The 12,988-nt window shown below is 44.2% G+C and overlaps 1 protein-coding gene across 1 annotated transcript in view; it reads right to left on the bottom strand.

The window, feature by feature from the left end:
* The window catches only part of LOC144107624 (uncharacterized), a 147,612-nt gene extending 134,878 nt beyond the window's left edge, over window positions 1-12,734 (bottom strand). Inside the window, exon 1 of the mRNA XM_077640728.1 lies at window positions 12,578-12,734. Within this exon, the coding sequence (XP_077496854.1) occupies window positions 12,578-12,663 (86 nt within the window). The 5' untranslated portion in view covers window positions 12,664-12,734. The remainder of the gene's footprint in view (window positions 1-12,577) is intronic.
* Between the last annotated feature and the right edge of the window lie 254 nt (window positions 12,735-12,988).

Here is a 12,988-nt window from a genome sequence, read left to right as displayed (position 1 = left end):
ATAGATGTGCATTCGTACCGCTTTATATACTCCGACAACAAGAGGCACCAATCCAGGGTCAGTTGTGTACAGAATTTGATAGGCAAACCAAACCCTATGGTTGGTGGTATCGAAATAAAACCACCATTAAACAATAGCTAAATATTGTATAGATGCAATTACTAAATGAAGCGTTACTATATCGCAGCGCAAGCCGAATTTTAGGCCCACCTTGCGCCTCCTAAACGTATCTTGAGAAGGCGTAACTCGACAACGGGTAGACGTGCAGAGTAATTTCTTTGATGGACGGCGCTAGGCCTCCATCGCTCTGCTAACGTTCTTTACTTCGATGTCTTCCAGACGGTGGCGGCCTTTTTTGTCTGTTCCACGGCAGGGCTGTGTAAATGTCGAAAGTGTGTGCGTATCTTTGGTTAGGCGAATCTTTGCAGATCGGTCGGAGAGGGTGAAGGCGTCCTGAACGTCGGGTACTTCAGCTATGAAAGCAATCATCGTGCCTTTTTTGAGGTGTCGATATTCATCACTAACGTTTGTCGACAGGACCTCACCTCGTCTATTTCGGCAACAGGCGATGCCTCGAGTAATGGCCAGTCCTCGATCTAAGAGCAGCTGCGTGTTAACCTCGATGATGCACGAGATGTGTTCGGCAAACCAAGCACCCACCGGCACGATGACGCTCGAGTGACGTGCAAGATTCACTTCATCATCGAGCGCACTCAAGGCGACGGGATGCTCTGGTGTTATCTTCGATGATAGGGCATCCTCCGTCGAAAATGTAATGCACTTGGCCTGAAGGTAGATGATCGCTCGATGCCTGGTAAAAGTGCATGCCTAAGACTACGTCTTTAGAACATAGCTACAGGACTAAGAAGTTCGCAGGTTAGGTATGTCCACTGTCTGTCACACGTCTGCTACATACACTGCCTTTACGGTGAAACTAGGTGGCTTCCAGCAGTGCGGCTTTCTGGGGCGTCCCATGTGGTTGTCACTTTCCTTACCTGAGCTGTAAATGGTCCACTCATCACAGAGTACTCAGCGCCTGTGTCAACTAATGCAGTTAAGGAACGACTATCGACAGCCACTTGAAGGCTGGTGGTTCGTGTCCTCGCATTGCAATTTCGAGCGCTGTGTAGGTCGTGGCTTGGCAGGTCGCTTAGATTTCGCTGGGCGGCGGCGTCAATCTGAAGTCGGGTCGCACTGTTGTCGAAGCTGTATGCGGCATTCGAGTGTTGGGGCCGGCGTCTGCATGCGGTCGGGTCGGGGGAAAATCTTCGGCGCTTTGCTCGAGAGGAGCCTCACCTCCAAAGGCGGCTATCTTTAGTTGCCCATGCGCTGATTTGGGGACCTTCTGCGAACGGCCTCCGCGTGGCTGCGGCTTGTAGATGCCAAGCTTGCGGTTGGTGGTGACGATGAGCGGGACCGACGGCTCTATGTGCATTGCTCTCGAGCGAAATAATAGTAGATTATCAGGGGTCGTTTGCTGGGAGGACGAGCGTCGAGGGAAACGCCGCGAATCCCATTGGCCTGCTTAGGCAGTGCCTGGGATGAATGCTGGGGAAGCAGAGTGGGCTACGCTGTTAGGGGGTCCTCTAGAGGTCCGTTTTCCTTGCCTGAGCTTGCTGAAACATGGGCGGGCATTTTTCTTCTTTGGGGCGAAACGTAGGGCACCTGACGCGGGCTGGCCGGACGTCTTTGGCTATGTGCCGCGGCGGCGTAAGTCGTGGCGAGGGGCTGTGCGGTTGAGGCACTTGCCTGAGGAAGGCCCAAAGACTCGTAGACTACGTTACGAACGACGTCCGTTCGAGATTCGACGTGCGGTGATGACGGTTGAAGTCGGCGAAGCTTCTCTCGTACAACATCGGAGATGACTTCCATTAAATTTGCGCCGGCCGTTCACACGGTATCGAGGTGCCTGCTAGAGAACACATGTTGCCGCCCGTCGCTTTTTTAGCTCTGGCTTCTGGGGTGCTCGCTATGGTGATTGCTTCTATGTTGAATACTGCGAGAGTCGTCAGCAGGCTGCGGACCTGATATCACAGCTCCTTTTCGCTCATGCGGGGATCTGCGCGTCGACATACGCTGTAACGGCTTGATTTGGCCGTCAACTTTCGAGGCTACAGCAGGACCCCACTCTTTGTGCACAGATGTCGCTGCCAAACGTTATCAGTAGCTGTTTCTTTAGGGGATCCCAAGTAGTGCGGGAAAGCTCGTGGCTTTCAAACCACGTTTTGGCTGGGCCGTCTAATGCGAACTACACATTTCGAAGCTTGGCGTTGTCATCCCACGCGTTCAGCGCGGCCACGCGGTCAAACACATCCAGCGAATATGAAGCCTTGATGTGGTCGTGCTTAGGAAGACGATGGCTCACGAGACTGGCGAAGCACGACAGGCGTTTATTGTGCACCAGGATCCTTCTTGGGGGGAATAGCAGTGCTGGAGGTGAGTACTTCCAAGAGATGTCACGTAGTGGTGACGGTAGTGAGAAAGACAGCGGAAAGGGCTTTTAGAAGAAATTGCTTATGGGCCAGACTTGCGCCCACAAAGAGCTGAATGACTTGGCGGCGGCGTGACAATAAACGTGCTCGGCGTTCAACGAACTGAATTCCCGTTGCTCTCGACCGTGCACAAATTAAAGCTGCTAAGGAACCATCGGGATCAGGTGATAAACATATAAAACAGTGAAATAATATGGAAGCAGTTGCGCGTGCCCGCGATCTATGAAAATAAGTCTTGTCGCATGCCGCGTCACAAAGGAAACGATAAAGCCGCTTAGCGGCGGCTTGGAGCGTGACCAAACTGTGCGAGAATTCGCGGCCATGTCAGTATGACTTCAGAAAAAAGAAAGGTGAGCTGAAAGAGCTTTAAAAGGTAATTATTTCAGAACGTACGTACAGGAGGGAATCTACTTATATATCAGTAATAACTCTGGGCGCATTAATATAGACTATGAATACGCAAATTTAAACTATGTGGTTTCCTCGGCACAGGCACTCAAAGTGTCCGATCGTATCCATGCTTACGCTCTCAATTTGAGGAGGTCAATAAACATAAATTACATCAGGTACCGAAAATCTAGGGTAAAACAACGCAGTTTCTGGATCCCGTCATTTTGTGTTTTGTGGGAATTATTTACTGCCAAACTGAAGAGTATGCAGCCTTATTACCTACTCTCATGTCATTAACCCGTGTTTGATCCCTAACCCACAATGACGTCTTCCGGCCTCTTACCGTTGCAGGTATAAATCCTATACATGAGTAGAAAACAAAATTTGTTCTCTTCCCTGCACAAGGCATAATAACTAAATGCCTGACAGCGTTATCTTTGGTCCCCATGCAAATAATGAAGGCAAAGGTGTCAAAGCACTTGCCTTAGTTTTGTTTCGAACGCATCCTTTAGTAAGGACATGTTCAGTGCATTTGCTCTGAAGAGATAAACGTATTAGGTATATTTAATAGAAATCTCCATTTATTTTTCGTGAAACTAAAAAATATTGCATAACGCTTTGTTCTGGCAGACACCACTTCTCAAATACGAAGAAACTGGTCTCCTGGTCTCGCTGCAAAAGAAAGAACTTTTGGGCAATATAAACTTCACTGTTTATTGAGCACACAGAAATTCTTTTAGGCAAAAATGAAATAGTAAAAGCTGGAGCTACTCCAGGAAATCTACAGCAGAGATTTACGAGAGCAGCTATATTCATTATTAACGGTCACTAATTTCGCTAACAAAAACTAAACTTACCCTCTTCACCATCAAACACCATGGAGAATTCCCCTCTCACGCACTAACTGCGAGCGTCAACAAATTGCTCACAGATTTCCAAGCACTGTTCAAGATTTCAGAAAATTACACACAATCGGAATGTGCCGAAAGAAATGCTATTCTGAAATTTTGTATTCCATCTGCTGTCCTTTTTTATTGTCTACTAGCGTGCAACACTCAATTTACGTATTGAGCATGGCAATCACCACATTACAAGTGAAAGCAAACACCTTCTTAAGGTTGCCTGCGTAGCCGAGCCTCGGCAAGCTGCTGTTGTGCTTTCTCGCATAAACTATTTTCGTCGACCGACCGACCGACCGACTGCTTGTCTGACTGATATGAAGGCGCCAGGGCCTTCATATCAATAAATCGATGAACAAGCCACAGCACAGTTCTACACTTCCCTCTGTGGCGCCAACAAAACACTGGGTAAAACTGGAGATGCTGGAAAGCTCCGGGGCTTTACGCTGCTGTTCTCCACCCGATGCCCGCTTACAGCTAGTCTGTTACTCAGCGTGATTGCGTCTTACCTTACCCTAACGCTAACTTCATCTCAAAACAATATTTAATGCGCTGACTATGAATTGACGTGATGCTTAAAGCATATGTTGACTGTTCGACAGGCAAGCGCTACGTGCACGAGACTAAACCAACTTTATGTTCGTCTGTTCCCATTAGCTGTCATGCCGCGTACCACAGCATAACCTCTGTTTAAGGAAGAAAATTAAGCAAGTGTCTGTAAAGCTGACAACGGATTGGAGAGAAACGCATCTTTCTTTATTATTGTGCCACAGGATCGCGACATTTTTTAGGAAATAAATGGCAGCTTGCTATCCATCAAGCTATGAGGGTGCAACCCCGTTGCGCTGTGAGTGAATGACCATTCGGGGAGGAGGGCATTGTAAGGGACTGCAGGTTTGTCATGAGAGGTAACATTTTATCTGCAGTAGGCTACACAGCGCACATGTTTTGGCCGAAACCCTATGCGCTGAGTGCTTAACTGTTTTAGTGAGGCCGACCGAAGTTTCCATTCCCCGATAACCCCTGGCGGCCTACATGAGTAGAAAAACTTGATTTTCTGATCCTGTTCCCTCAATAGTATTTCGTTTAAAGGCGCACGTACTACTTTTGTTTCCATTGTAGTGCTGCTGATTTCGACAGTAGCTATTTTCTACAGCTCTAACCTAGACAATACATTTGTTTATCCAGATTAGAGCAGCCTACATGGCCAGTTCACAGAGTCATGGAGTTTCTATCTCTTCCCCCCCCCCCTCACTCAGACAGAAGCTTGAAAAATTTCTGCCGCACTCGAGGGAGTCAAGCTTATTCACCAATGGCTGTCGGCGTTACTGTCAAGTATTAAGGCTTTTAAACAAAGGTGGACCAGGGTTGATGCAAAGTTTCAAGACGAATAACAAGTCTTGGGCAAGCCCTGCTAGCTGCCGCATCTTTGAAGGCGGCGGCAGAAGATGCTGACATTCGGTAACGCCGTTAACAGTTAGTTTTGTTTTGGCACACCGGACAGCTAAGCGACTGAAACTTGGTATGGATCTGAGAACTTGATCAATTCTGTGTGCTCGCAGTCTATGAGCATAAACCTAGGAAAATGAAAAATTTTAAGAGCACACATGACTCTGCGGTTTCAGGATAATGGAACCCGTCCAATTGTTCAGGCCGGCCACTTCGGAGACAAAGAATCTTTTGTTTCTGTGGTTAAACTGAAAACCACAGAATATGCTGCATGATAAGAGTTTTCGTTGCGAATACGGGAGGCTGGTAAAAAGCATTACGAATTCGCTAAGAGAAAAACTTGTTCCTTCAAGATACGATATGGCAAACTATATCTTGATGAATATTGATAGATTTGTGATGCAGTATCTGACGCTTCTGTGCAGTTGGAGTGTGATTGCTCAAAAAAAGTAGCCAGAGAGAGGCGCCCCAATCGCTGCAAAGAGTTTCCCACCCAGAGCTCAACGCTTTGCTGATAAATTGCCGCGGCATGAAAAACAAAAGCGACTCACTCGTGAGTTTCATTCTCTCGTTGGAAGCTCAAGTTATTATTGGTACCTAATGTTAGCTGGATGACAGTGTCTGCCATGCGCAGGTGTTTCCTTCTTGATTTCGTTAATGGGGGTTTGAAATGCCAAAGACTTCTTGATTTGAGGTACACAGGAAAGACCATGATGGTCATGGCAGTGGTATTTTTCTCTTTGTCGACGAAGCATTCTCAAGTGCTCTCATTAACAGAGGCAGCGATGAATATGAAAGTGTATGGTGCAAACTTATACTTCACAATAGCGAACATATATTACGTTCTGCTCGTTTTCTAGGTGAGAAATCCAGCAACAAGAGTCCAGAAGACAAGAGCATTGATCCCTTTCAATCGATCGCTCTCAATCGTGATGTCGACCTGGGAATTTGAATTTCAGCTTATCGAGGATTTAAACATACCTAATGTGCTTTGGGTTGAGAATCGTCCTGTTAATAATTGCCGCTCTGCATAATCGCATGAAGTTATTAACATGATGACGAAAGGTCTATAAGAGTTCGTCGATTTCTCACGGTAGCGTGGTGGTGAAGCTCCTACACTCGATTTATTTTTTCAAACTCCAACAGCATGGTGCAACATGTCTTGGCTGTTCGTGGTATTAGTGGTCAAAAAGCTGCTATGGTACGGATAACGGGCGCCATGCCGTGTACTGTTGCCACTCTAACCATAAAAGTCTATATATATATTTTCAGCGCTGAGGCAACTACGACTTGATTATGCAAGATATCGAGGATTACTTTGAAGAATGTTTGACTGCCACCCCATTTTAAACTGTTAATGCCTCATGGCGGCGCTTTAAGAACTTGGTACACGCACTCAGAGAAACAAGTGTCATCCAAAATCTTTACTTGCAGACAATGGCGAAACAAGCCGTGGGGCAGTACAGAAAACAAACGCCTTTTAAATCACAGATGCCGGCCCTCTGGGACATATATCAAAAAATAAACCATGAATTACTTAAACAAGCAGGCCAACTACATCAAAAATTCAATTAAAAATAAGGGAAGTCAATAATACATTTTCTTTTACCATGAGCGATAAATTTCAGTGCAACTGAAAGAAGCTGTGCAAATTCGTTAGGAGAAATGGCAAAGAATAATGTACCTTTCCCTCCCCATCTGTTGGAAACAATTACGTAACTGATGAAGTGTAGAAAAAAGACATTCTTTCTTCTTATTTATTGTTGTTTGGCAATTTTTTTTATTTTAGCCTTCTTTAGGGCTAGACAACTACTGTTTGTCGAATATGCCAGATATGTCTGTTTATTACCATGGAGTACAGAAAACTACTGTTTCAATTGAATGCATATTCTGAGAACAGCCCAGATGGCATTCCATGCCTTCTTCTAAAATTGTGCGCACATACTGTTGCAAAATTTCTTGTCATTTTCCAAATGTCACTAGAATAGAAAGAGCTACCTTCACAATAGAAGACAGCCAAAGTTTTCCCGGTTCTTATAAATGGCTTTTGGAGTTTGGTTCCCAATTGCAAGTCAATTTCAATAACTAGTGCGCGCTTTAAAACAACAAAACACATAATATATTGCAGAATTTATCATCACTCAGCAGAAATCAGCTTCTTCAGTAGTTATCAGCATGGTTTAGGAACGGCCACTACTGCGTGCCGCAAATGATTTATTTTTCGCAGGATATATTTCTATTTCCTCCCAGCAAACAGATCGACTGCATCATGTTGCATTACGTAAAGGTTTTTCAGACGATTCCTCGCTATATACTCCTTTTGAAACTCTCTTACATTCACTTGCCACATTTTGTTCTTGAATGGCTTAAAGATTATCTGACAAACTGCAACCAAAAAGTAGTGATTAACGAATCAGAATCAGAATAAGTCTTGGTATCACAGGCTTTCCATGGTGCTCTGTAAAAGGAACAATTTATTTTTAGTATCTATTAACGATATAAACTAAGACGGCATATCTAGAAATAAACTATATGTCGACTAATATGTTATTTATACCAGGCGTTTCAGAGAGGTGTTATAAGTATTTTTCAAAAATAGGATTTTTGAGGTAAACATAGGGTGTTTGCGGCGTAGAATCGGCAGGGTTGGCGGACACCAGAGAACCGTGAATACGCTTAAGTTGCTAGCTGGTTAAGCAATTTCCAATAATTAACTTTTTAGTTATCCGGATTACGTGCCTGGCTGCAAATAGATATTTTTGGTGGCTGTTAGTAACCGCCATATCAGTTTTGATAAATGCGAAAACTCGATTACGTTTGATAGTGCAGCCCAACAAGTTTTGCCTACATCGTGCAAAAATACATGCGCATTCGAAGAGCATGCAGGCCAAGCAGCCCGTCCAGTGCAGTAGATAGATGAAAAATCCAAATTTTGTAGAGCCTGAGTGGCGAGGCTGATCGTGTTTTAGAAATTCCGGAAACTGGTATGCCTATCACTAACGACCGGATAATCTCATCTAGGCGCCTAACTGTGATAGTAAAAATTTATTTAGTCGAAATTAGTGAGCCAGCTTAGTAGTTACGATGATTCACTGCTTTTCTTATGTACGCCAAACCTGGCAATTATATGTCGCAAAAGCAATATATTTTTGCAGAAAAAATTTTATTTTTGGAAATTACTTAGTGTCTTCCCTGAAACATCTCGTAAATATATTGACAGTAACGTCGACACCATCGCCTTGCAAGCAGATCTGAACCGGATAGTTTCGTGGTGTCGAAAATGGCATATGCCACCAATTGCAAAGTGTTATCACGTACGGTTCAGTAGGTAACCCGAGTCTATAGGAAATGAATTCTCTTTAGATGGTTGGAAAATAAGAATAACTGGGGAAGCAAAATACATGGCAATTATATCTCATCAAGTCTACCGCGGCATAGACATGTACATTATGTAGCACTAAAAGCTAGTCGCGTATTTAATTTTGTTGAAGAACTAGTGGCAGGCATCGCGAGATGTCATCATCATCATCATCAGCCTTTCTACGCCTACAGCAGGGCAAAGTCCTCTCCCTTGTCTCTGAAATTAAACCTGTCCCTTGCCAGATTCAACCACCATATCTCAGCAAACTTCCTAATCAAATCCGTCCACCTAACTTTCTCTCCCTCTCTTTGATACACTTTCTTTCTCTTGAAATTCACTCCGTTACCCTTAAGGAGAAGTCAAAGAGGTATTATACTTCTGATGTGTGCCCTGTCTTGCAATATGCAGCTGCGGTATTGGACTGTGAGTCTGGAATCCTCGCTAATAATTTGGAAGCGGTTCAGAATAATGGACCACGATTTGTATCGACTCATATCAGATTAACAGAAACGTTACCACCCTAAAACATGCTCAACCGCACTCGCATGCAATGCGTCGCACTGTAGGTACAGTCTAAACCGGAAGGAGTAAAAATCGGTGTATGCCGTCTTCTAGGGCACTCTCATTTTTAAAAGGAAGTGCGCTAGAGGACATCTTACCCTCTTTTTTATCCTGTATAGACGCATTCGTGCTTACAGAGTACGTGTTTCCTATTAATTCAAATTGGCCAGAATCATATCACCATTAACCGCTACGTTTTTATTTAAAACTGTCCACATTCATATCACAAAGGCGTGGCCCTAACAGAAAAATACGCGAAAATGTCTGTCGAACAAAAATATACCAGTCGTCTCTCTTTATCTCCAGTATTAACGAATGCAACAAACTGCGTCAAGGCACGGTGTCTACAAATAATGAGCAATTCATTGGTGCGTTAAGAAGGTATCTTCGCGATAGTGCGTAGTCTTACATTTTGACTTCATCATGCTTGCTACATTGTATCTTTAGTTTCCTTTTTTCCTCTGTAACAACTGACGTTGCTCCTTTTGACGCTTCATTCATTGCTGTTTGTTTTCTTGTATAGACTTCGACCTTGGTATGTTGATATGCTTTATTTGCAGCGACACTTTTCTCCCATAACCACTGTTCGTGTTTTGCTTTTCCGCAACATTCCTCCTAAGACAATGCCTATTGGCGATTTGCACCACCCGAATAGAAGTATAAGTAGATGAAAAACATTAAAAATTAGTATGATGTGCAGTGAAAGAAATAAAACGTATCTAAAGGAAAACAAAAATCACACTAAAAGTGATTGACTTGATCACATTAGGCTTGATCGCATTAAGCTTTGTCGCACTGGAAGGCGATCATGCTCACAACTGCACCCATGGAAAAGGCCAAGCTTTTGTTGACAGAAAATGGGCGATGATATTTGGTACAAGAGAATTCAGTACTCGCAATTTAGAGCCAGCAAAGCACACATTGAGCTAGATACAAGGTTGCGAAATGACTCTCGGGATAAATTGAATAAAAACTTAGATATACAGGTCCGTGCCTGTCGATCGAAGAAGTGAGAAAAACTAATTGAAGTCTTCCGACGCGCTATAATTACTGCCATAAGCATAAGCTACCCACAGATTATTCAAGGTGTTCTTTAGGTCACATAGAAACACTAGTGAACTGTGTGGCGAAAGGCCAGGCGGCGGTGGTGCTGCTAGTGGTTTATTAAAAAAAGAATAAAAATAGAACTGCGGCCGCAGGACCTGTAATCTGTTATCTTAGAGGCCTGATCTGCCGCTGTTGTATATAAAATGGACAGGGGAGAAGATAAAGAACCGAAACATGGACAGTAGCGCTGTAAATGTGTTGGGGTATTAAAGTATTTTCAGGTATTTATATTTAAAGCCACATTCCCACACATACACCGTATTAAAGAGATAGACCACTGGCGCACGAATGTTCTCTGACTTCAAACTATTTACATGCATATACACAGCGCGCATGGGCCGCATGTTTGTCTTGTCCTGGGGTATTTTCTCATGGTCACGATATATTATTCGCTGCCAGCCGCATAGAGCTCCCGAGTACTTTGGTCATAAGTTTCGCAGTCGTAGCTTACTCGCATGGTGCGGCTACCTGACAAGGCCAGAAGCGACATCAAGCCCATCTACACAATCCATGCACAAATCCAAGTTCATGTTTGTTGAAAAAACGGGTTCATGGTGTCCTCGTATATAGACACGGTTCCATTATTAAACCCCTGTACATGTATATTAGATCTAAGAGAAAAAATCCCAAAATTGTGCAGAAATTGAGAGCTGAAATGGTTAAAAACCCTTCACAGTACTTGTACACGAGCATTGTGAACTTCCATACGTGTACGCTTGTCGATTAGAGTGCTTCGACGAGCAAACTACTGTTGTGGCTCCAAGGCGCTCCGCATTGGAGGGCACTGATTACTGATGCCAGTAGGGCTCTGTATGGGACCGGCCATGAAGTCTCATTGGATACTGCTTGTGGTTGCCGAGACCACTACGCCACATATCGATGTAAGCGGAATGAGGAAATGCCCGTGTGCTGCAGGATGCCAGTGTAAGTTAAAAGATAACAAAAAAAACACGGGATTGAAATAAACACTCAGCTCTCCATAACGACATCTCTCAAAGCCCATGCGCGGTTTTGGAGCGTCAACTCCGTATACTATACAATTCTTTGGCTTCTGTTGTTTTTCATCAGATACAAAAAAGCAACTTCAAACACAAGCGGGCGCCTTGTCCTTATTGGGGTTTATTCTTTTGTAGATAACAATGATGAATGTGTCCAGCCTGTGTCAACCCTTCCCACAGAGGAATAATCACATAGTGCCTGCTTTATTCATGACTCTTCCTTGCGAGGCACACTTTCACAAAATTCCCCGTGGATGGTATTAGCGCAGTGTCCTCGACGTGCCTGGGATATTTCGCTTTATAATGTCTGCAATTTTAATGAGCATCAAATTAACTGGGTGCAATTCTTGTGGCACAATTTCATCGTCTTACGCTTCTGTTTACCTACATGAAAGTCGAAATTATACCTTCCAGAAGCCATTTGATCTGAGGAGTATTTGATCATACTAGCCATTTTCTTGAGTTGTGTACTAAGCCCCCTATGCACGCATAGTGCGCATTCCGCCCCTTGCCGGGCCACATGGCCAGCTTGGCGCTCTGGGAATGGATAAAGGCAGGGCTAATCTAGCTGGCCTTGCGGCTCCGAATTCGTGCCTCTTGTTTAAGCCGAACCCAGGCATCCGAATGATTAAGCACGTGCGCTGCGCTAGTTATAACACGCAAGTTGGAGCACAATTTTGCTGAGCCTCAACAGGAACTTTGGCTTAATAACTATCCTCTAATACAGGCTGGCCCACGTGAAACTAAATACAACGAAGCTTCATTGAGCGCAAGCCTCAGCTCTGGGAAACAATTCAGTGGAAACAGCTATGTTGCTAAAGTACTACAAAATAGCCTTGAAATTGCAAGCTACTGTCTGGTGTTTCTCACATGTGTAAAACTATTTAAAAATGCAAAAACTGGCATAGCTGAAGAGCATGCAGGGCGTACTCGTGAAATATAAGGTTTTAGGTTTGGTTTATGGTTTACGGGGGTTTAACGTCCCAAGGCGCCTCAGGCTATGAGAGACGCCGTAGTGGAGGGCACCGGAAATTTAAACCACCGAGGGCTCTTTAACGTGCACTGAGATCGCACAGAGCACGAACATCTAGAATTTCGCCTTCATCGAATGTCGACAGCCGCGGCCGGAATCGAGCCCGTGCCTTTCTGATCAGCAGACGAGCGCCGTAACCGCTGAGCCACCGCGGCGGCTATATAAGGTTTTCAAATTAGCTAGTTGCGAAGTGTATTTAAATGATGATGGCCGTAAGAGCGAACAAACATATTCAAATATGCAAAAATTTATGAATGAATAACATTCTTGAAACACAGTTTACTCACCAGCTATGGTTTCCAGTGGACGGGCTGGCGAGGAAGAACAAGGCGAGAATGAGGCCGGAAAAGATCGCTGCCTTCATGAGACACATTACTCCGGTTGAATATGAGCTTATTGGAAGTGACGAGACACTTCAGGAGGACCTCAGAAATACATGTATATATATATATATATATATATATATATATATATATATATATATATATATATATATACATGAATGTATGCTAATGCCCTTTCTCCGTGGACCCTATATCTTCTCATTCAAGTGCACATAGCCGGGATCCTAGCCCATAGATGGACAAGTTGAGATGCCTAAACCCATGACGGTTCTCTAATGTCTGAGAAGAAAGCCGATATGTCAAACCGGCCGCTTAGAAGAAAAGTTCCTGTAAAAGTGAACTGTGTGTCGCGAG

The sequence above is a fragment of the Amblyomma americanum genome, chromosome 1 (genome assembly GCF_052857255.1).
Source record: "Amblyomma americanum isolate KBUSLIRL-KWMA chromosome 1, ASM5285725v1, whole genome shotgun sequence".
Lineage (NCBI taxonomy): Eukaryota > Metazoa > Arthropoda > Arachnida > Ixodida > Ixodidae > Amblyomma > Amblyomma americanum.
The sequence above is the reverse complement of the archived record's forward strand: the minus strand, read 5'-3'. Positions and strand labels throughout refer to the sequence as shown.